Source organism: Poeciliopsis prolifica, unplaced genomic scaffold (genome assembly GCF_027474105.1).
Source record: "Poeciliopsis prolifica strain line A6 unplaced genomic scaffold, Auburn_PproV2 SCAFFOLD014, whole genome shotgun sequence".
Lineage (NCBI taxonomy): Eukaryota > Metazoa > Chordata > Actinopteri > Cyprinodontiformes > Poeciliidae > Poeciliopsis > Poeciliopsis prolifica.
The window spans coordinates 4,523,131-4,543,143 of NW_026562389.1; the positions used below are offsets into that span (position 1 = coordinate 4,523,131).

The following is a 20,013-nucleotide window of genomic DNA, read 5'->3' on the forward strand; positions in this document are numbered from 1 at the left end:
GATTTATGTAATTATCAATCTACTTAAGAAGATAAATTTTTTTATTGGATTATGTATAAAAATGCTGATTTTCTAATTAAATTCAAACAAATGCTGGGCAATTAAACGGAACCTATTATACAAAATTCACATTTTGCACGTTTTTGTACTTCAATTTAGTTTTAAAAAGAGCTTTTACCTAGCAACCCCAGCAGAGGTCCAGCAAATTTGGTGAGCTGGTTTTATCTATCTCTTTCATTCCTGCTGAAAGAGATAGATGGTTTGTTGTTGATTTACCATTCAGAAAAGACGGTTGAATAAAACATTTGCAGCCATTTTCCTGTGCGAATGTAAACATTGAGATGGATTTAAAGTGACAAGAGTCCCAAAGAGCTCAAAATAAACTGACCAGACTAAAATATCATGATCTAAGAATAATTTTGTGAAAAAATGTAATGAATATGTTTTGTTTAGCCCATAAATCTATCCTAACCTGTTCAAAGTCACTTTTAAATAAAATACCATAGATCTCACGCTCCGTAATTACTTTTCTAATTCTTCTCTCCGTCTCGTTACGTTCGACGTTCCTCGTTAGATGGTGGCCGGCTGAGATCTGCAACCCTCGCTTGGTGCCATCAAATATCCAGAGCCTTCGGCACGACATCGGCGACTTCCCGGTCTTCTTCTTTGGTTCCCACGACTACTACTGGATTAACCAGGGCCGCGTGTTCCCCTACGTAGAGAACGACAAGAACTTTGTCACGGGTCAGATCAACATCAACAAAACCTTCAAGAAAGGTGAGATTTTAACCTTTTTCAACTTGTTTGGGTTTCTGTTGCCTCACGACACAGCTGAAGGGATTTCATGTGATGCTGTTCGTGTTTCAGCTCTGGAAGAAGCGGCTCGGCGGTTTCAGGAGCTCAAGGCTCAGAGGGAGAGCAGGGAAGCTCTGGAGCAGGAACGCAACTCCCGCAAACCTCCACCATACAAAATCATCAAGGTTTACATTCCTTTAACATCTCAAAATACACAAAAACGCTTCAGTAGACTCTATCTTAGAGGCTTTATTCTGTTTTTTCTGTAACAGTCCAATAAGCCAGTGGGTAAGGTGCAGATGCACGTGGCCGACTTGTCGGAAATCCCTCGATGCAATTGCAAACCAACAGAGGAGCGTCCTTGCAGCCTCGACTCCCAGTGTCTCAACCGTATGCTGCAGTACGAGTGTCACCCGCAGGTTTGTATCCCCTTTGTTTGATAAACAGCTTCATTTCCGTTGACCATAAAATGTGAAATTCAAAAATGTTATGTGCTTAACGGACCTATGTAGAAAAAGCTCTCGTTTTTTTTGATAAAAAGCTTTTTACGCTAGGATGAGGTGGGGTTTTTACAGCTGCTACAAAATTTGTGTATTTCTTAAACCTGCAATAAAAACATTTTTTTTCGTACATCACACAATTCACATGATCAACAACCAGATGTTACTGCTGGTGAAAAAGATGAAGAAAACAACTGGAAGTTGTAGCAGGATACTACTCATCATTAGTTTTGTCTTATTCCAAGTGTAATATGATATTTTCGCTAGACTGAAAATCCTTAAGATTTTGCGTTTTTGCAGTGTAACGTTTTAATGACTAAAACCCAAAGTGTGACCTCCATCTTGTTTGCGTCAGGTGTGTCCTGCAGGAGACCGATGTGAGAACCAGTGCTTCTCCAAGCGGCTGTACGCAGAAACTGAGGCGATGAAGACGGAGGGATGTGGCTGGGGGCTCAGAACGAACCAAACGCTCCGCAAGGTGAGAGCTGAGCCCAACGTCTGGACCATATGTGTCAAACTTGAGGCTCGAGGGCCAAATCCAGCACACCATAAATATTTATGTGGCCCTCTAATTTCCACAGGGTGCATAAATGGTGTATTCAACATAACAGTTGAATGCTTAAATATAATTTTATCAATCAAATCAAACCAGGTTTGATCTTTTTCTGCCCCTCCAGTTTTTTTTAACTTCACGTAAAAACAGTAGCTCCCCACACTGTTTCGAAATAATCCATAATTGTGAATTTATTTAAATTTTCTACAAAAATAGTCAAAAACATGTGAGTACTAACTCGCACCTGCAGGTGGCAGTATTTCTTACTTCTACTACACTTCGACTTCAATCTTACTTTATGTCATATTATACGGCATTTACTGCTGTACATAAAGACAAATACTTTAGCAAAAGATATTCTGTTATTTAATTTTAAAAAGTACTACTCCAATGTAACTACAACTATTTATTAATATTCTAACAGATTTATGTCTCTTTAACAGGTTTATACAATAATTACTGGGATAATTGATCAATTTGTTATCTTGACAGACTTATTTCTACAATCTGTTAACTAAATGATGATGCACTGGAAACAAGTGTAGATCATAATTTTGTGTTTGAATGTAAAACTGAAATTTTTGATGCAATTATGTTTTAGGAGGTTGCTGAAATCAAAACCTGTCATTCAATATGCTGTTGTTATGACTGATTAGTCAGATAAAGGCGTCTGGTTCATGCTTAGTGAAATAAAAAGTGTAATAAAAGCATTTTTCGTTTCTTTCAGGGTGACTTTGTGACCGAATACGTGGGAGAAGTTATAGACTCGGAGGAATGCCAGCAGCGAATCAAACGAGCCCATGAAAATCACGTGACCAACTTCTACATGCTCACCTTAACCAAGGTAAAGATGCTGCTGCTGATGCTGTGGAAACGTGGAAATGAATCAATGTCGTAAAAACGCTGGCATGTTGATTGATCACAAAAATACACCATTAATCATAAAATGCTGTAAAATAGTAACTGATTAACACTTTAATTTATAGACTGAAAAAACATAATGCTTCCATAAAATATATTAAATGGCAGAAAACACATCATCAGTCATGTTGCAAAAAAAAAACTTCACCTACCAAATAATTTTTCTTGAGGAAAATGCCTGGAACATTATAAAATGTTTTTATGTTCATAAAACGTTCAGCCGTAAAAACATCTTCTGGGTTTTTTTTCTCAATGTTTTATTTTTAGCTGAAAATCTCTTGAAGCTCTCTCTGGCTTTTTGATGGAACTTTAAAGAAGATGTTAGATGTTTATGAAATGTTTGAGTCTTTATGTACAGTTTTAACTCTGGATTAGAGGTAATCCACCTTAAATTTTTAAAACTTGTGGTCTCAGTGTTGAAACTCTGGAGAGTGGAAACTCTTGGGAGTTCAAATAAATCTTTAAAACCTTTGAAACAACATGGCATCAAAGGCAACAATGAGTTTAAGTTTTAGTTAATTAAAAGATTAATGAAGCTTCTGTGTTTTCGATATTGCTGGACAGGACCGAGTGATAGACGCCGGCCCAAAAGGAAACTCGTCTCGTTTCATGAACCACAGCTGCAGCCCCAACTGTGAAACCCAGAAGTGGACGGTGAACGGAGACGTTCGCATCGGGCTCTTCGCCCTCTGCGACATCGAGGCTGGTGAGTTGAAGACGGAGCGTCTGTGGCACCTGTTTTCATGACAGACACACCATTTACTGGGGGACTTGTTGTTGTTTTGTCTGCAGGCACAGAGTTGACGTTCAACTACAACCTACACTGTGTGGGTAACCGAAGGATGTCCTGCCACTGCGGGTCTGACAACTGCTCGGGGTTCCTCGGTGTTCAGCCGACGGTGAGCGTGTTTACTCCAAACGTTCCGAAAGCAAACCAGAGATTGGTGAAACTTCAAACCTGACGTCTTTTGTTTTTTTTCTCCAGAGTGCCGTGGTGATGGAGAAGGAGGAGAAGGCTAAGAACGGCAAGCTGAAGCCCAAGAAGCGGAAGCTGCGTCCGGAGGGCAAACACACACACGATTACGTCTGTTTCTGCTGCGGAGAAGGAGGAGAGCTGGTGATGTGTGACAGGAAAGACTGTCCGAAAGCGTATCACCTGCTGTGTCTCAACCTCACCAAGCCACCATACGGTAAACACAACTTTCATCATTTTTTGTTGTTAATCTGAATTTTGACAGCAAAATCTAATTGAAATTAAAAATATATCTTGCAAGAGTATCTTGACCAAGATTCTCACACATCACACAGTGTTTACAGAACATTTACAGCAAAACAGGAAAAATTAGCGCCATCATAAATAAATTAGTTAAAAGATTTATCAAAATATTTATAGACAGAAGATAATTTCTCCTCAAAATCAGTAAGAAGAGCCTTAAAAACATTCATTGACAAAAACAAAATGGGTAAAATTCTCATCATGGATGTTTTTATGCTCTCATTTGGGTCTCTGCTGCCTCTAAAAACAGCCAAAGTGCTTAAAAAGACCATTTTATGTTTTTGGTATCTGGAAATTATCCGTTTCAAAAATCTTCCTGCGACGTTACCTCGCAACCCCAGCCAGCCCAGCCAAATGAAATCTCATCATTTACAACTGATTTTGTGCAAAAACTGTAATGATCATGTTTTGCATTGCCCTTCGACTCATTCTAACCTGTTCAAGGAAGCATGGGTAATTTTTAAAGCTTTGGTTTAGTCCTTATCTTCAAGCTTCTTTCCTCTGTAGGACGCTGGGAATGTCCGTGGCACGACTGCAGCGTATGCGGCGCCTCGGCTTCGTCACTCTGCGACTTCTGCCCCCGTTCGTTCTGCCGGGACCATGAGGCGGGGGCGCTCGCCGCCTCCGCTCTGGACGACCGCCTCTGTTGCTCCAACCACGACCCGCTCAGTCCGCTGGGCTCCGGCTCGACTCAGCCGCGGCGCTTCGATCGGAGCCCGGTCAGGGTCAAAGAGGAGTTTAAAGAGTGAAGCCGCAACTTCCACTATACCTCATTCCCAGCGAAGTGCTCTCTGACGTCTGCAGCGGCGCACTTCACAAAGGGGATACAGTGTTTGTTTTTGTTTGTTTTTTCTGGTTTTTAAGCGGTGCGATAGCTGCCGCTAGCGGCTGGGACACGCCGATGAACTGATGCTGTTGGCAGAGAGAGTAGAACGACTGAAGGAACAACACGGAAAGGTGATTGAGCATAATCATGTGCTGTTTTCTCTCCTCTCTCGCCATAAAAGATAAAAAATAGTTACACTTTCTACAGCTCGTCTGCGCCCCCCGGAGGGCCCAGACCTTACTGTGTTTCTTCTTTTACTGTTGGCTCTTTTTTGTCACATTTAAATGTTTTGCATCATCAGGCAAATTTTAATATCAAGCACAATCTGTTTGAATCCAAAAACATTCATTCAAAAGATGATTTGATTTATTTAAAGGAGGAAAAGCTAATCAAAGGAACCTGGCTAAAGGTAGGAAAGTAATTTCTCACAAATACTTGGATAGAAATATTTGATATATTCTTTGCTGTTTTTCAGCTCAAACACAGCAAAATTTTGGACATCAGTGACATAATGTGATAGTTTCTCCATCTGAACGAGCTTCAGACTTTGACTAGACCTCTTTAAAACCTTCATAATGACCTTTTGAACGTCACTCAGACGTGGAGACACCACTTTTCCATGTTTTCACTGCAGAAATTGCCAAGTATTTTTGGTTTCTAGAGTACATATGTTGTTACACTTGAAATAAGACAAAACTGACTTACAAGTAACTTTTCAGGAAGATGTAGGAGCTTATTTTAACGAGACAGTTTTCCCATAAGTGGAATTATTTGGCGATGGAACTAGCACTTTCTCATCAATATCAAGGAATTATTTTCTTAAAACAAGCTTCCATATCTTTATAAGTTAAATTTGTCTTAATTCAAGTGTGACAAGATATTTGCTCTAGAAACCTGGAATCCTTGGTAAAGTTTTGTTTTTGCAGTGAATCTAAAAGCCATAGAAATATAATTGTAACCATTACCAGAGTGATCAGTGACCAATAAGATGGTTTATGAGATATTTTGGCATATTTTAATCTGTTAAACTGTTGATCACCTGGGATTAATTTCCTGTTAATTGACGATTTATGAGACAGGTGTAGGCAGGTACATCTTTATAGACTCAGGTTGCTGTGAGCAGCTTCTTCTTTCCTCTGTAAATGATATCATCATTTGAAAGCAGCTTTTTGTGTTCAGTCAGATTATGTAGCTCTGATATTGAACATTATTTGATCTAAAACATTTAAACGTGACTGAAAAACCAGAGAAACCTGTAAGAAGGTGAACACTTTTTCCACAGTCCTGTAAGTGTTCGGCGCTCTGAAGATCTCAGAAAGGTTAGAGAGGAGGAAGAGGAGGAGGAAGGGAGGTGCTACGTCGAACCTCTCCACCCGCCGTGCTGCTCTCCTCCCCCGTTTACCTGCTGTAAACGACGTAGACGAGGCAGCTCTTCTTCATCGCCTCCGACACAACTCGCCACCCGACTTCTTCTTTCTCGTCGAAATGACCAAATTTGTGCAATTTTACTTTTTTTGTTTGTTTGTTTTTGTTTTCCAGGACCACACTACATTCCAATCTTCCTTGAACATGCTTTTTAATATACTTATGGGGTATAGATGAATATAATTATATACAGTATCTATGTTGTTAATGTTTACAGACAGATTTCTCTCACTTCATCTCGGTGAGTGGTGTATTACGTTTGTTTGTTTCGGTGTTGAACATTACACAGACCTCTTTGTGAAAATAGTCCTATTAAGGTGAAATATAATGGTATATAGTGTAATGGTATGACATTACAGAAGTACTTGTGATTTCATATTGCCAGTCCCACTCGCCATTGTGTACATAATTGGCTCACCATATTGTAAAGTACTTAAAAATCAGGACGGCGGAGGCTCTTCTGTCGCGTCTGGAAGAACTTCTCGGTTTTCTGGGGATTTTTTTTAACGTTCTCACGCGTCCTTTACTTAATTCCTGTTACCTGTATAGTAAATGGAGAAGGTGGGGGAAGGCCCAGCTTGTGATCACTGGTGCTGTGTTTCAAGTATTGTTAATAAGCCTTAAGTTTTAATTTTCGGCACGCTGCAGAAGGTTGCGGCTCATTTCAGTTGTTTCATTTCACCCGTGTACTGTGACGGCGTTTCTTTTTATGTTTTTGCCAAACCTATGAAAAGCACTTTCACACGGGCAGACACAGAAATACACGGACGGACGGACAAGTATTTCAAAAAACAGATACCTCTTCTTGTTATAACATTGGAGTTTAATCTGTGTTGTGACTGTTTTTGCCTCTTAGTTGGAAACATTGTGAATGCTAGGTCTCCTTTTTCTTTCTTTTTAAACAAAAGTGGCCTAATTGCTAGGAGTTTATTTTGTTGTGGTTGTTTTGGACAGAGGGGGGCCCAAATAGGAATAAACTGCCACCCCAGCTTTGGATTTAAACAGGAGAAAAAAATACTCCAGAGGCACTTCTTTTTGTTTGTTTGCAGGAAGAAATGGTGTAACAACAATCCAGTCCAGTATGATGTACAAACATAAACTTCTGTACAGTGTTTTTAAATTGCTCATCAAGTCAGAACTAAAGTTTTTGTATTTATTGCACCGCATTTTATACAGATTTCTTTTTTCAAACACCAGTGCAGTAACTCATCTCCCTTCTCACCACGGTGTAACATAGATGATGAAATAATGAGATAAAAAAAACACACACACGCACGGGGAGTTTTATGTTTTATGCCTGTATCTAATCATTTTCTTACATTTGGTGTAATGATTCCACATTTGGTGACAGCAGCTGCTTGTCGGCCTGTATTATGACTCACTGTAATCGGTGTTTTAACGCAGTTCGATATTGAAATGCAAGGGTTTTTTGTTGCAGATAAATGTAATCATGACAGGATGAGAGAATTTTCTGCTTTTCTTCTTCATTTTTGCCCATGGAAGACATTTTTGGGGGTCACAGGGTGAAAAAGTGCCAATGTTGCCATCCTCTTTCTTTTAAAGTGTCTTTAAAGTTGCTGTTGCTTTTGTTTTTTGTTTTTCAGCAGAACCAGTGTTGCAGCTTTTCAGCAGTTATTGGCTAAAATATTATACGCGTTTCTCATGTCACATAATTAAGACCTGGATGAATTACAGATAATTGCATTGAAAGATTTATGTTTAGGAGCATTTTTGCTCTTCTCCTGTAGTTTAAGCTTTCTTTTTCTCTATTAAACTTGTAGCTGAATGTAGGAAAAAAAGAAAATAATTAGAATATTTCTTTTTAACTCCAGTTTTGCTGGACGTTTTCACATTTTCACCTTTTCAAATCAAATAATCAGAAAAATTACACATTGGAGTTGAGCTAATTATGAAACTAATCCAAAGAGCTGAAAGTGATGGCTTCTCTAAGCTCTGTTTTTTTAATTTTTTTATTTTAATAGAACTTCTTTAGTGCACCATTAAGGCACTTTCCTTTGCGAACTTAACACTTGATGTTTCTGTATGTCTTTGCTTTTCTCACATAAGCCTCCTTGTTGCTTGAGGGAATATCTTCTGGTTTTTGTGGCTGTATAATTCCCACTGAAGCCTCTGTTTTTGTTGTAATGGTGAATGTTGTCGAGGTGGAGTGCATGCTTCCAACATCAGACGATTCCAATCGATGCCAATGTTTGGCTGTATTTACTTTTGTTTGATTTTCACCACATTGCACAGAGAGTCTGCAAAAAAAAAAAAGAAAGGAAAAAAAACCCAAACAGCCTTTATTTTTGTTTTTCTTTGCACCTGTAGATCGCATGATCGCACTTGCATCTTTGTGCCAGTTGGTTGCCTCCTGCCCTGCTGAGCTGACGCAGCTGAAGTGTTACTGCTTTAATCGTCTCTCCGTCTGGTTTTATGCTTTTATTTTCTCCTTTAAGTGACCCGTAACTCTGATTTTTATTTCAAATCTACGAAGGAACACCCGATCCCTCTTCCCTTTGTTTATCAAAGGGAATGTTTCAGTTCACTGTGACGTCTTTTTTTTTTTTTGTGCAATGTTGGGCCGTCTGTTGTTGAGGTCTCACCTGACATCCTGTCAAATAGTGTTGGAATAAATGAATAATTTCACCTGCATAAGCACTCTTCATCTCTTCTTACTCGTAGGAAACCTGCTCACAGTAACTCTGACTGGGGTCATATCTATCTCTCTTGGTGTTGCTTCGATTAAACCGTGGATGAACACACACCGCCATGTTAACTACCTGTGTTACTGCATACCACACACACATTGTCGAGGAACTTGTAAATACTTTGCATTGAATTTGCATAGACTCATGTTACTGTGGTGTGCTCTTTTTTTATTTTTATTTTTGCCTGTAAAATTCTGCTTCTAAATGTGTGTGACTGTTGAGAGACACTCTTCTTTTTGTACATGATCTGTCTTTTTATTTGGAGATATTGATTCTGTCCTTTTTCATTCTGAAGTTGAGTTTGAAGAGTTCAGACATGCCTGAAGTTTGACTTTAATAAAGCTGTACTCTGTCTCAGTGAAACATTTCTTTCTGCTTCACTTTTTAACCATCTGTGTTGCAACATATAACATTCATCTATTGATATTTTAAAAAATATGCAGCCCTTTGAATGTTTTGCTCTTTTATTCCTTCTACAAATCAATCACATTTGACAAAATTAATAAAGGAGTAAAATTGCATAACGGAGATCCATCCACAGACTCCAAAGGTGCATCTACTTAAAAGTTTAATAGGTGAATATATATGTAATCACATATGTATATTGTCACTATTTTGTAGAAATTGGCTTTCACTTTTACATTAAATTTGGTTTTTGTATATATATATATATATATATATATATATATATATATATATATATATATATATATATATATATATATATATATATATATATATATATATATGTCAGTCTATAGATAGATTGAAAAATATGTAATTTTTGATCTAAAGAAGCCCAAATTTTGTTAATCATGATCAACTTTTCTTAAAACAATAACAAGAATAAAACATCCAAGAGGATTAATACCTACTTTTTATGTGAAAAGTGAAAAATACGTAAATATTTTTCAATACAAGTAGATGCAACCTCTGGATGGCGAGTCGTAATGTGACGTGGCTTCTTGCATCCACGTGTCAAAGCTTAACAAACTGGGCCGTATCGAAACTTCCGGTTTTCAGAACTCCAAAAATATAAATAAAGAAATATGCATGCATTCTAAAAAAAAAAGTTTAGTTTCACGTGAACTTCATCAATTATTTATGGATGCAGGTAATGTTAAGATCATATATAAAAGTATAGTTATTTTTAGCATACTTTGGCTAAAGTGCTTTTACCTTACTTTAATTTGTGTCATTTTAAAACATACATTTTATGTATTAATAATGCACAGGATTAAAACCTAATACTACTATTTCATAAACAATTAGAAAAATAATTATTATGACAAATGGGTTTATGTTACATGTGTCTCACTGTAAAACAAGAAAAAAACTAAGAATGCAGATGTCATGAAACTCTTTAAAAAGTGCTATTCCAAAATTAATTTCCAGGCAGAAATGTACCAGTTTTAACAACTACAAAAAGAAAACAATTTTGTTTCACAGTGACTGCTGATTCTATTGCACAACCAAGAAATTGAAGGGAAAAAAACTAAAATTAAGCAAAGAAATAATAGTAGTAAAATATATTATTATTATTATTATTATTATTATTATTACTAAAAAAGATAAAAACGATAGTATTTGCCTCGCTTGTACTTGGAATTTTATTGTGAAACTACAAACCGGAAGAGTCAGTTTTAGCCGTTAGCTTCACTTGCAGCTATCCCCTTCCGTGACACCTCTGTTTCTTCAAATACCTCCAGTGTCTGCAGAAAAAGAGGGATGCCGAGGCTCGTGTTGTGAAATTAACGAGTTAAATCAAGTATGGAGAGATGAATTCCGGCCTGTTTAAGGTTAGTAACTGAGACACTCTGCTCCTTTAACGATAGCACGGAAATTAATCAGAGGAAGGATGTATTGTTGTTTGACAAATGCTAGCTTAGCTTATTACAAATCTGCTTCCACTTGATTTTTTTTCTATTTATTTGACATTTCTCTATCCTGACAAGTTTTAGTTTGTAGATTGGTTTAATTTTACAATTACCTAAATATGTATTTAGTAAAGCTGAGCCCTTTTAATAACACTTTCACCTTGATGTGGAGGGTTTACAGGTGCAGCATGTTGGCCTTTGTGTCAGATTTAATATGTAATGTAACATATTTTATTCATAAGTGTAAGTAAACTGCTGAGCCCGCTGAGAAATCCCAAATGCACTTCCTGGCAACGATTTAACAGGTTTAATTCACATTATCAACAATACTTATGTAAATAAGTCATAACGTGTTTTCATAAAGGCAGATAAAAATATCAACAAGCCAGTAAATAATCTGGTATTTGACACTCGTTGAAAATTGTTTATTGGCAAAGGGTTAACCAAGGAAATTAATCTGCAGGCAGACGGAACAGGATTATAACAGCAAGCTTTCAACCAGTAAGAGGAGAGAGTTAAGGCCAACAACAATGGATCTCTCTCTCTGGATCTGTACTTAAATGACATTAGAACTATTTATATAAGTGTTTCAAGGCCGAATGTAACACATACAGCCAGCAGGTTAAACTGGAATCACTGCTCAAATCACCGCCACCATCAGCTCAGTTACAGAAAGATAAACAAGGTCTTCTTTCATGTCATTTTGTAGTGCAGTGATGCTACTTTCCATCAGAAATAGGCAAAATTATCATTCCTGTTTATTAAAAACAACAAAAAAAGAAGATTAAAAAGACTGAAAACCTTTTCTGTCCAAATACAACAAAAAAGGTGATACGTCTGATTTCCAAAAATTGCAATCAGCCATGGAAATATCAATCAACCACTGGTCTTAAATACAAGAAGCTCAAAGTATTTTCATCCCTTTAATGTGTCTGTTATTCTAAGATCACTTTAAATTTTTTCGAACCAGAAACTCTGGCTGTGATTGACTCTTTCTTACCGAAATAGGACAAAACCTGGTCTGATGAGTCTTGACTGCAGCTGTAGCACTGAGTATGAAGCCTCTGTTTTGCCCCAACTCCTTCTGCCTTTATGTACTTTATCTCTCCTTCTGCCTTTATGTACTTTATCTCTCCTCTATGCTGCTTTTTTTATTAACTCCACATAAAAAAAAATCAAAGCCATGTTTTATTACTCCTAGCTTAGGGCCTATGTGGGAAATAGCTCAGAGATGTCTGCTGCACTGTTTGCTTTTGGAGTTTTGTATTCAGGTTTCAGTGAAATTCAATAAAATTCTCAATGATTAAAAAAAGTTACTGAAAAAACTCTAAGAAACTTTGAAAGTTTTTTTTTTCACCAATAGTTTTGCAAAAAGGGCAATCTAAGGTTTGATTAAAAGCCTAAATTTGTGAAACATTATTTACAGTTGATATTTTCATATACATAATAAAAAGACACATATTTTTTTTTCTTTTCTCAAAGTTAAATCAGACCAAAATTATCCTGTTTGTGTCAGTTAAAATTATCAAACTTATTTCTATTTGCTAAACGTCAGAAAACTCGTGTGTGTACAAGAGACATTTCAAAACATAGAATTTAGTCTTTTTTAGTTTACCTTTTCCTGCTGTAGAATGTTAAATACTGTTAGATATTACTAATAATGGTATAATATATAATAGTGAATTGAAACGGTATTATTTAGTTCATTTGTATTATTTGTATCTCTGAAGTGTGGTGTTGGAAAATTTTGAATATTTATACCCTTTTTTATTCATTTAAGATGATTATAACCTGGTCTCAGAGTGTTACTAACTAGTTAGTAATGATCTCCTTTAAGCTTTTAAGTATTTTGGTCTTTTTTTAATCCTTGTTTAGTAAAGAAGTGGCGGGATGATGTTTGCTGTTGACTGAAGTCCAAACCAAGAACCAAAATGAAGAAGAGACTGCTGCAAGGTTTCCTGTCGGAAATCTCCATCCGGTGTGCTCTTCTGTTTGTGTTTCTGTAAGTTTTATTCTTTTTTTTAAACATCACAGTGGTTGATGTGGTAGTGTAGTTCACAGTGCAGCTTTATGGACCGGTGTTGTTTGTTGTTTGTTAGCGTGACGGAGCAGCTCCCTCCCTTCTACCGGGAGATCCAGGCCGAGGAGATGTGGCTGTACAAGTTCCATCGCGTGGAGTCAGACCACGTACCAACCCCACTCATGTTTGTATGTATCCCTGAGCTCTAGAACAGAACGAGCTGCTCTAAATTGACTTCATATTTTTATAAAATATTAAGTATTTTACTTCATGTTCATATGAGGAAGTTACAAACACAAACTTGAAATGGATTTTATTGGAATTTTTTGGTGATGGACCAAAATAAAACTGAGCATAATGGTGAAGTTGTGCTACATCTTTTATTAACACAATAGCAATATTTTATTTTTTGGTGGAAAAAAGCTACATTTAATTATATTTTTGTTTTTCTGTCTGTTTTTAACATCGTGGTTGACCTGTTTTTGGAAGCTCAGCCAGATGATAATGGTTGAAGAGGTTTTATTCCTACAGAATGACGTGTTTGCAGGTTTAGTGACTGTTTAGTTTCTAAAATTTACTGCTGCTCTTTTCAGAGTTTGGCTGTTTTAACCCCCCTGATTATAATCCTGGTTTTTAACCTGTTGATAAAGTCGGAGCATGGCGATCTGAGAGAAGCCTCTCTGGGTAAGAAATAAACTCCTACAAACATGTTCATGACTCATTTCCTGTTTGAGGTGACGTGTGTTTTTCATGACTCTGTTGTTTCCTCGTCATCCAGCTGTGACTCTGACTCTGGTGCTCAATGGAGTTTTTACCAACGTCATCAAACTTGTAGTTGGCAGGTAAAAAGTCTCAACATCATACATCATTTTGCTGTTGTTTTCAGATTTTTTTTTTTGCCTGCCAATGAAAACATTATCCTGCCTCTGCTTTTATTCCCTTCAGGCCGAGGCCAGATTTCTTCTATCGCTGTTTCCCGGACGGTCAGATGAACTTGGAGTTGCGCTGCAGCGGTGACCCAGATGTTGTCATAGAGGGACGAAAAAGCTTTCCCAGCGGACACTCCTCCTGTAAGCGGCCATTTTGATTGAACTGGTCCCAAAATGGTTCTATGAAACTATTCCTTACCCAAAAATGCTAATGTTAACCAAAATGCTACTACTGGCATGTAGGGCATCGCTAGCATGTCGTCTTACATTGACTTCTGTAGTTGTAACTGGAAGCTCTGCCCTCCTCTATTGGAACTGAGCGTTCCGCCATTTCAGTAGTTCTCTTCATGTCTGCCCTCCTCAGTGTTCTGTTGCCATTAATTAATCCTCTGTGAAACCTGTCATGAGTGAGTGAGACCCAGAGGGGGAGACAAAATTCTGTTTCTGTTTTGACTCTAAACTGACTCAAGACAGAGTCGGTAAGAATTTGTTTTGATTTGAATTTGGCTCGTTCTTTTCCGCTATTGACGTCGCCAAGGTTACTCGAAATGCTAACAAAAGTAATAGCGCCTCTCGCCTTGATTTCTCAGTTCATGTTTTTGTTTTTTTCCCCTCAGTTGCCTTTGCAGGTTTGGGTTTCACGGCGCTGTACATCGCAGGAAAGCTGCGCTGCTTCAGTCCGACCGGCCAAGGCAGAGCATGGCGGCTATGTGCCTTCCTCACGCCTCTGCTCATCGCAGCTGTAATCGCTCTTTCCAGAACCTGCGACTATAAGCACCACTGGCAAGGTCAGAGTTTCTGGGCTAGAAAATATAACTTCAACATGTGCTTCTGAAACTGATACTTGGGGAATGACGTTACACTAAACCTTTTAAAAAAAAGGATTGTAGACAATAAAACATTGTTTCTTATAGTCTGTAAGTCATAGCTCTTATGTATTACAGTCACTCAACCTCTTCTAGCTAGCTGAGCTAGATTGAACTAACTAGCTGCTAATAAACTTGCACAGCAGTCTCATAAAGGCTCAAAAATACATACAACGGGATGGAGTGAAAGGAGAAAACAAGTACAACTGGAGATGACACTGTGGATAAAACAGGAAAGATCCCCTCACCAGTTTGGCAGCATTTCAGATATTTTAAACAAAAAGCTAGTCAATAATTATCAGTTCACTGATATGAAACACATATTGTATGTTTTTCAGCCATCATGTACATCCCTAGTTGGAATATGTCATTCTTATAAATGTAATTATTTGAGGTTTTTTCAATCATCCTTAATAAAAAAATAAAAAAAAGCTTTTTTTGGCTTTTCTTTTAGACTACTGAGATAAAGCAAAGTACTTAAAGATGAATTAGAACAGCTTGATTTTAAGTATTTACTATTTATTATTATTTTTTAAATGGTAAAATGAATGAGAAATTATTTAAAATTAAAAAAGTTTTTAATTTTTTGTAGCATCCAGTACATTTTGAGAAAGCCAGAAGTGAGGGTTAAATATTGATTTATAAAAGTTGTCCATATATTCATCAACCTACATAAGAGCTAGAGAAGAAGAAATAAAAATTACAAAAGTTTTCACCATCCATCATTATGCACGCCCCATTATATTAGTGCAATTCTTTCCTTTAATTTCTTTCCAGAAATCACAAATTTCAATCAATTTGTTCCCTTATTGACTGAAGCTAAAATTGAGTTGCTTTCTTTTTTTTATCCTTTTACTATTGCTACCTTAACAAGAAAGTTACCAAAATAAAAGCATAAACCCTTAAAGATAGTTACAATGAGCAAAGAAAAATGGACTGATTTGATTTTTACAAAAGGTTTTTCTCCACATATCAACTCTTTGTTGAAAAGGAAACAGATCATACTGTTCAGACTTAACTTGAGAAGCATTAACAAAATCAGGATGTTATGAATTAAACAAACAAAGTGTGGTTTACTTCTTGACTCGTTGTCCTCCGTGCAGATGTGTTAGTGGGGTCCATGTTGGGTCTGGCCTTCGCCTGGCTCTGCTACAGGCAGCACTTTCCTCCGCTTCAGGACCCGGACTCCCACAAACCGATCCGTCAGAGAGAGACTGTCCCCGCGGCGCAGGAGCGCAAGTTGGCCAACTCCAACTTCCTCCTGCCTCTGTAGAGCTGCTGCGACCTGAACGCTTTCCACGGGATAACAAGGAGATCCGTGGAATTACGGTTTTCAAAACGGTCGGGATGGAAACTTTGTTAGTGTTTATATTTATTGTTGGTTATTACCGCTGCAGCTTTTGAAATTTCTATGATTGTGAATGAATGAATTACCAAATCATCAACAGTTCTAATTAGAGAAACTGAAAAGTATCATAACATACCTGATATTTTAGTTTCATGGTTTGACTTGAGCCCAGTTCTGTACCTTTATAGGACTGTTACTGACAACCACTGCTTAGCTGCGTTAGCCATTGTTGGGTGACTTGATTGTTTATCTTGGAACTTTTTAAAGAAGCAGATATGCATACACTAGATCTAATTTATTTCCATTAGTCTTTATTCTTGACTGAATAGAAGATTTGTGGTTTTAAAGGTCTGATCCACAACAATGCAGATCTTTTACTTCAGTGGTCTTCTGCTATTGAAATGATCACAACACTGCAAAAACACAAAAACTTACCAAGTATTTTTGATCTAGTTTCCTATCACTTATCTTTGTGAAATAAGACTAAACTAACTTACAAGTAACTTTTCAGCTACATATTGGAGCTTATTTTTAATAAATAATTGCTTAATATTGATGGAAAATACTAGCTCCACTGGAAGATTATTTCTTAGAATAAAAACATTTTTCCAACCATTTTTATAAGTCAAATAATTGACCAGTGGAAATAGTATTCAATTATTGATTTAAAAGATGCTCTTATAGCTTGCTAAAAAGTTACTTGTGAGAAAGTTTTGACTTATTTCAAGTAAACTAAGATATCCAGACAAAAGAATTCTTGAGGTTTTGTGTTTTTCAGTGATCAGAAACATTAGGCTCAGATTTTTCTCTGTTCATCATTTTTGACTCAAAGTAGCCAAAGCACAACCCTGAAACTTTGCAGGACATTGCCAACATTTTGTGAAAGTATTTATTTATGTATGTTTTTGCTTTGGAGGACAGCGACATGCTGTAAATTGATCTAAAAGAAACTGGGACCTTTTATGCTAGCGTTTTCCACATCCCCTCTTTAAAACGCAAATATAATTTTGACCAAATTTTCCTAACAGTTTTTTTCTGTTTACGTTTGTTATTTCAACACAAAGATAATGTTTGTAAAGCCTGTTTCTTGAATTTCAATAGGGCGGTGATTTTTCCAGTGAGCATTTCCAGGAGAAATGCAGTGAAATGTTATCTTCTTCATTTAGCTCACACACAGAGAAAGGAAGAATTATCATTAAAGTAAAGCAACTTCTTTCTTTCTTAGCTTACAGCTCAACAAAAACATGTCCACTCACATTAACAGTCTGGCTGTTTACTCCCCGTTCTGTGTTGAATTATTGACTTTTTGTAATCCTCGAGTTAAACTGTTCCAACAAAAGGGTGCTTTTGTTGGGAGAGGAAAAATTCACCTTCTTTATCTGTGTTTATTTCTCCAGTGCTCATCCTGTTGACATATCCCCACTGAAAATTACCACAATCAGTCATTACTGTTTTTTATTATTATTTTCAGTCATAGATTAGCAGGATTATAAATAGGACTGTTACTGATAAGGATGTGTATTTGCTTAGAAAAGCAGTGAAAAGAGTAATCATGATTTATGTTTCATACTTTTTTTTATGTTAATTTGCTCTGTGATATGTTAAGTGAGAATCTAGTGTAAGCAGAGCTGAACTATAGGAATAATTTCATGTGAAAAGGAAGGGAAACGGGAGGAAAGTAAGTGGGAGTAATTTTAGTAGTTTGTTTCCTTCAAAGGTAGATTTGTTATTTAGGTAGTAGTCCAGTGTTGGGAGTTTTAGATTGATGCACATTTCATTCGTTGAGGCTGAAGCCACAAAAGTTGTTGGTTTCTTGTATAATTGTCTCAAAATTAGTTGCGCTGCTTTATTAGCCATCCGTTTTGTTTAAAGCTTAACGACAGCTTCGTCAGCAGGACTTGTTTATTGCTGCCTTTGTTTGTGTTGCTCTAAGTCTTTCTGTTTTGCTTTAGTATTTCTTGAATGTTTATCATTGTTATGTTGTTTGTGTTTAATCTCTGGCTTCATGTGCCAACAAACTCTTAGTACAACAAGCAAATGTAGCAGCACCACGCTGTGCTTCAGAGTTACGATAGTGCCTGCTGTACTTTAACTTTAGTCTCTGCTCTTGCTGAACAGCCCAGTGGGTCATATTGTTACAGATTTTTATGACTGTAAAGGAACTGTGAGGGAAACCTTTCCTTGTTTCAGTGAATCTAACACTTACTGTAAATGGTTTTTGCTGGTTTTACGAATGAATTGTGGCTTTTTTTTCTTGAAGCCGAAGAAAAACGCTCCGTGAGTTAGATTTTGGTAGTAAGCATGGGTCGGTAAATTTGCATAATGTGATAACTTTATGCAAAAATACTACAATTTCACTGTGATAAAAAGAATCTAACAAACAAATAAATTATTTGTTTTTTCTTGTTTTTATAAAAGAAAAGCAACCATTAATAGTCCTGCTGAAATGTTGAATAAAAAAATGAGTAGGGATTTTCAAGTAAACGCGCCAACAAGTTTTTGCGAGGTAAACTTAGTCAGGCTGTCTGCTCTGGGCTAATTGGTTGGTTTCCAAACTACAAAAATCTGTTTTTATTTTAGTGTTTGTTGCAACCAGAGAAATGTTTTGCTTTTCTTCTACAGATGTTGTAACTTTCCTTCAGCTAGCTGACTGTCAGTGCAAAGCAACAAGTTGGAGAGAGGCAGAACTGACTTATTCCATCTGCTCCAGCACTTTTTCTGACTTCTCACTCAAATAATCAATTTTTAACCTTTTTTTTCTTCCTTAACCTTTGCATATCTTGATACCACTAGCCGACCCATGCCTACTTGGTAGTGACCAGATCTTTGTACTGGACCCGACAGAGGTTGAACCTCTCCTGCTGGTCAGGTGCTGCAAAAAGCCAAAATGAAAATCTCACATCTCATCTACTTTAGTTTTTCAAAAAAGGAAATTGTTTACCTGTGTGTTTATTTTTTGGTTGTTTTTTTTGCTTCGTTTTGTCCAGTTTTATTATTTTTCTGTAACGATTTTGTGCTATTGCTTAATTTTGCTTGAGATGTCAGCCTTTCTCTGCTACACTGCTCTTTTTTTTTTCTTGTGTTGGACCTCTTGTTACAATCTGTGTAAAACCAGCCAAAGTTTGCAGGTTCAAAGCACGTCTGTGAGAATCACTGCACTCCGATCAGACTTGTCAGAAAATGAGTGACTTTGTGCCTTTGTTTACTGCGTTACTTTACAGATCCACGCCTTGTACCACAAGCTCATCCTGCTGTTTTACATGTACAGAACTCTGTGTTTCCATGTGGCATGCCGCCTTTCCTTACCTCAAAGCAAAATTTATCAAATGTTATTTTTGATGGAGTCAAACACGAATGTCCTAACATTAGAAGGACACCTGGTGGACAAACCTCACTTTCAGACCTTAAATCGAAATACTAGCATATTTAATTTCATGGAATGTTTGACTTTACTTGAAAATATTTTTGTTTTTTTACATGTGGTGATTATTAAATTAAGATTCATATTCTAGGGCACTTTGGTTTTATATGTTAGGCTTCTTGATTTTGATAAAATTGTGCATGTTTTACAGTTAAACATCATCTAATTTAACTCACAGCTCCTGTCCATTTGTGAGGCTTCTTGTGGTTTTCAGTTCATGTGTTTTGTATCGGGTCAATGCAAACAGGCTTGTTAGCTTTAGAATCACAGCCACATGTAGCTGCTCATTCTGAGATGATGTTCTGATTTTTGTTTTTAGTTTTTTTTTTCTCTCCATGTTGTGATGCTTTCAGTGAACACTTTACTGTGTTGGGAAAATATTCCTGGTGTTTGCATATTTTCCTTTTTGGTAATTTACTGAAAATTAAAACCATAGATGCATCTAATACAAAACTGTCTAAATGTCTTTTTTTTTTGTCCTTTGGTCAGTGAGTAAAACTCCACATTTTACAAATAATTTGTACATGTATATCATATGCACTGTTAAA

General features: G+C 36.9%; 2 protein-coding genes across 6 annotated transcripts in view; both read left to right on the top strand.

Annotated features, from left to right (window-relative positions):
- nsd3 (nuclear receptor binding SET domain protein 3) overlaps nt 1–9,367 on the top strand; it is a 34,144-nt gene extending 24,777 nt beyond the window's left edge. For 4 of the 5 annotated variants that reach the window (XM_055039358.1, XM_055039360.1, XM_055039361.1 and 1 more), the window contains 9 exons: nt 575–777; nt 868–980; nt 1,068–1,214; nt 1,651–1,773; nt 2,576–2,692; nt 3,334–3,475; nt 3,562–3,668; nt 3,755–3,959; nt 4,553–9,367. In XM_055039358.1, coding sequence (XP_054895333.1) covers nt 575–777; nt 868–980; nt 1,068–1,214; nt 1,651–1,773; nt 2,576–2,692; nt 3,334–3,475; nt 3,562–3,668; nt 3,755–3,959; nt 4,553–4,794 — 1,399 coding nt within the window. In that variant the 3' untranslated portion in view covers nt 4,795–9,367. The remainder of the gene's footprint in view (nt 1–574; nt 778–867; nt 981–1,067; nt 1,215–1,650; nt 1,774–2,575; nt 2,693–3,333; nt 3,476–3,561; nt 3,669–3,754; nt 3,960–4,552) is intronic. The other variant, XR_008606559.1, reaches the window with a different exon arrangement.
- A 1,298-nt stretch (nt 9,368–10,665) lies between these two features.
- On the top strand, nt 10,666–19,912 carry plpp5 (phospholipid phosphatase 5). The gene is made up of 8 exons (XM_055039977.1): nt 10,666–10,803; nt 12,757–12,883; nt 12,981–13,089; nt 13,495–13,585; nt 13,680–13,743; nt 13,847–13,971; nt 14,448–14,618; nt 15,800–19,912. Exons 2-8 carry the CDS (start codon nt 12,813–12,815, stop codon nt 15,967–15,969), a joined length of 801 nt encoding a protein of 266 aa, XP_054895952.1. The 5' UTR covers nt 10,666–10,803; nt 12,757–12,812; the 3' UTR covers nt 15,970–19,912.
- The last annotated feature ends 101 nt before the right edge of the window (nt 19,913–20,013 follow it).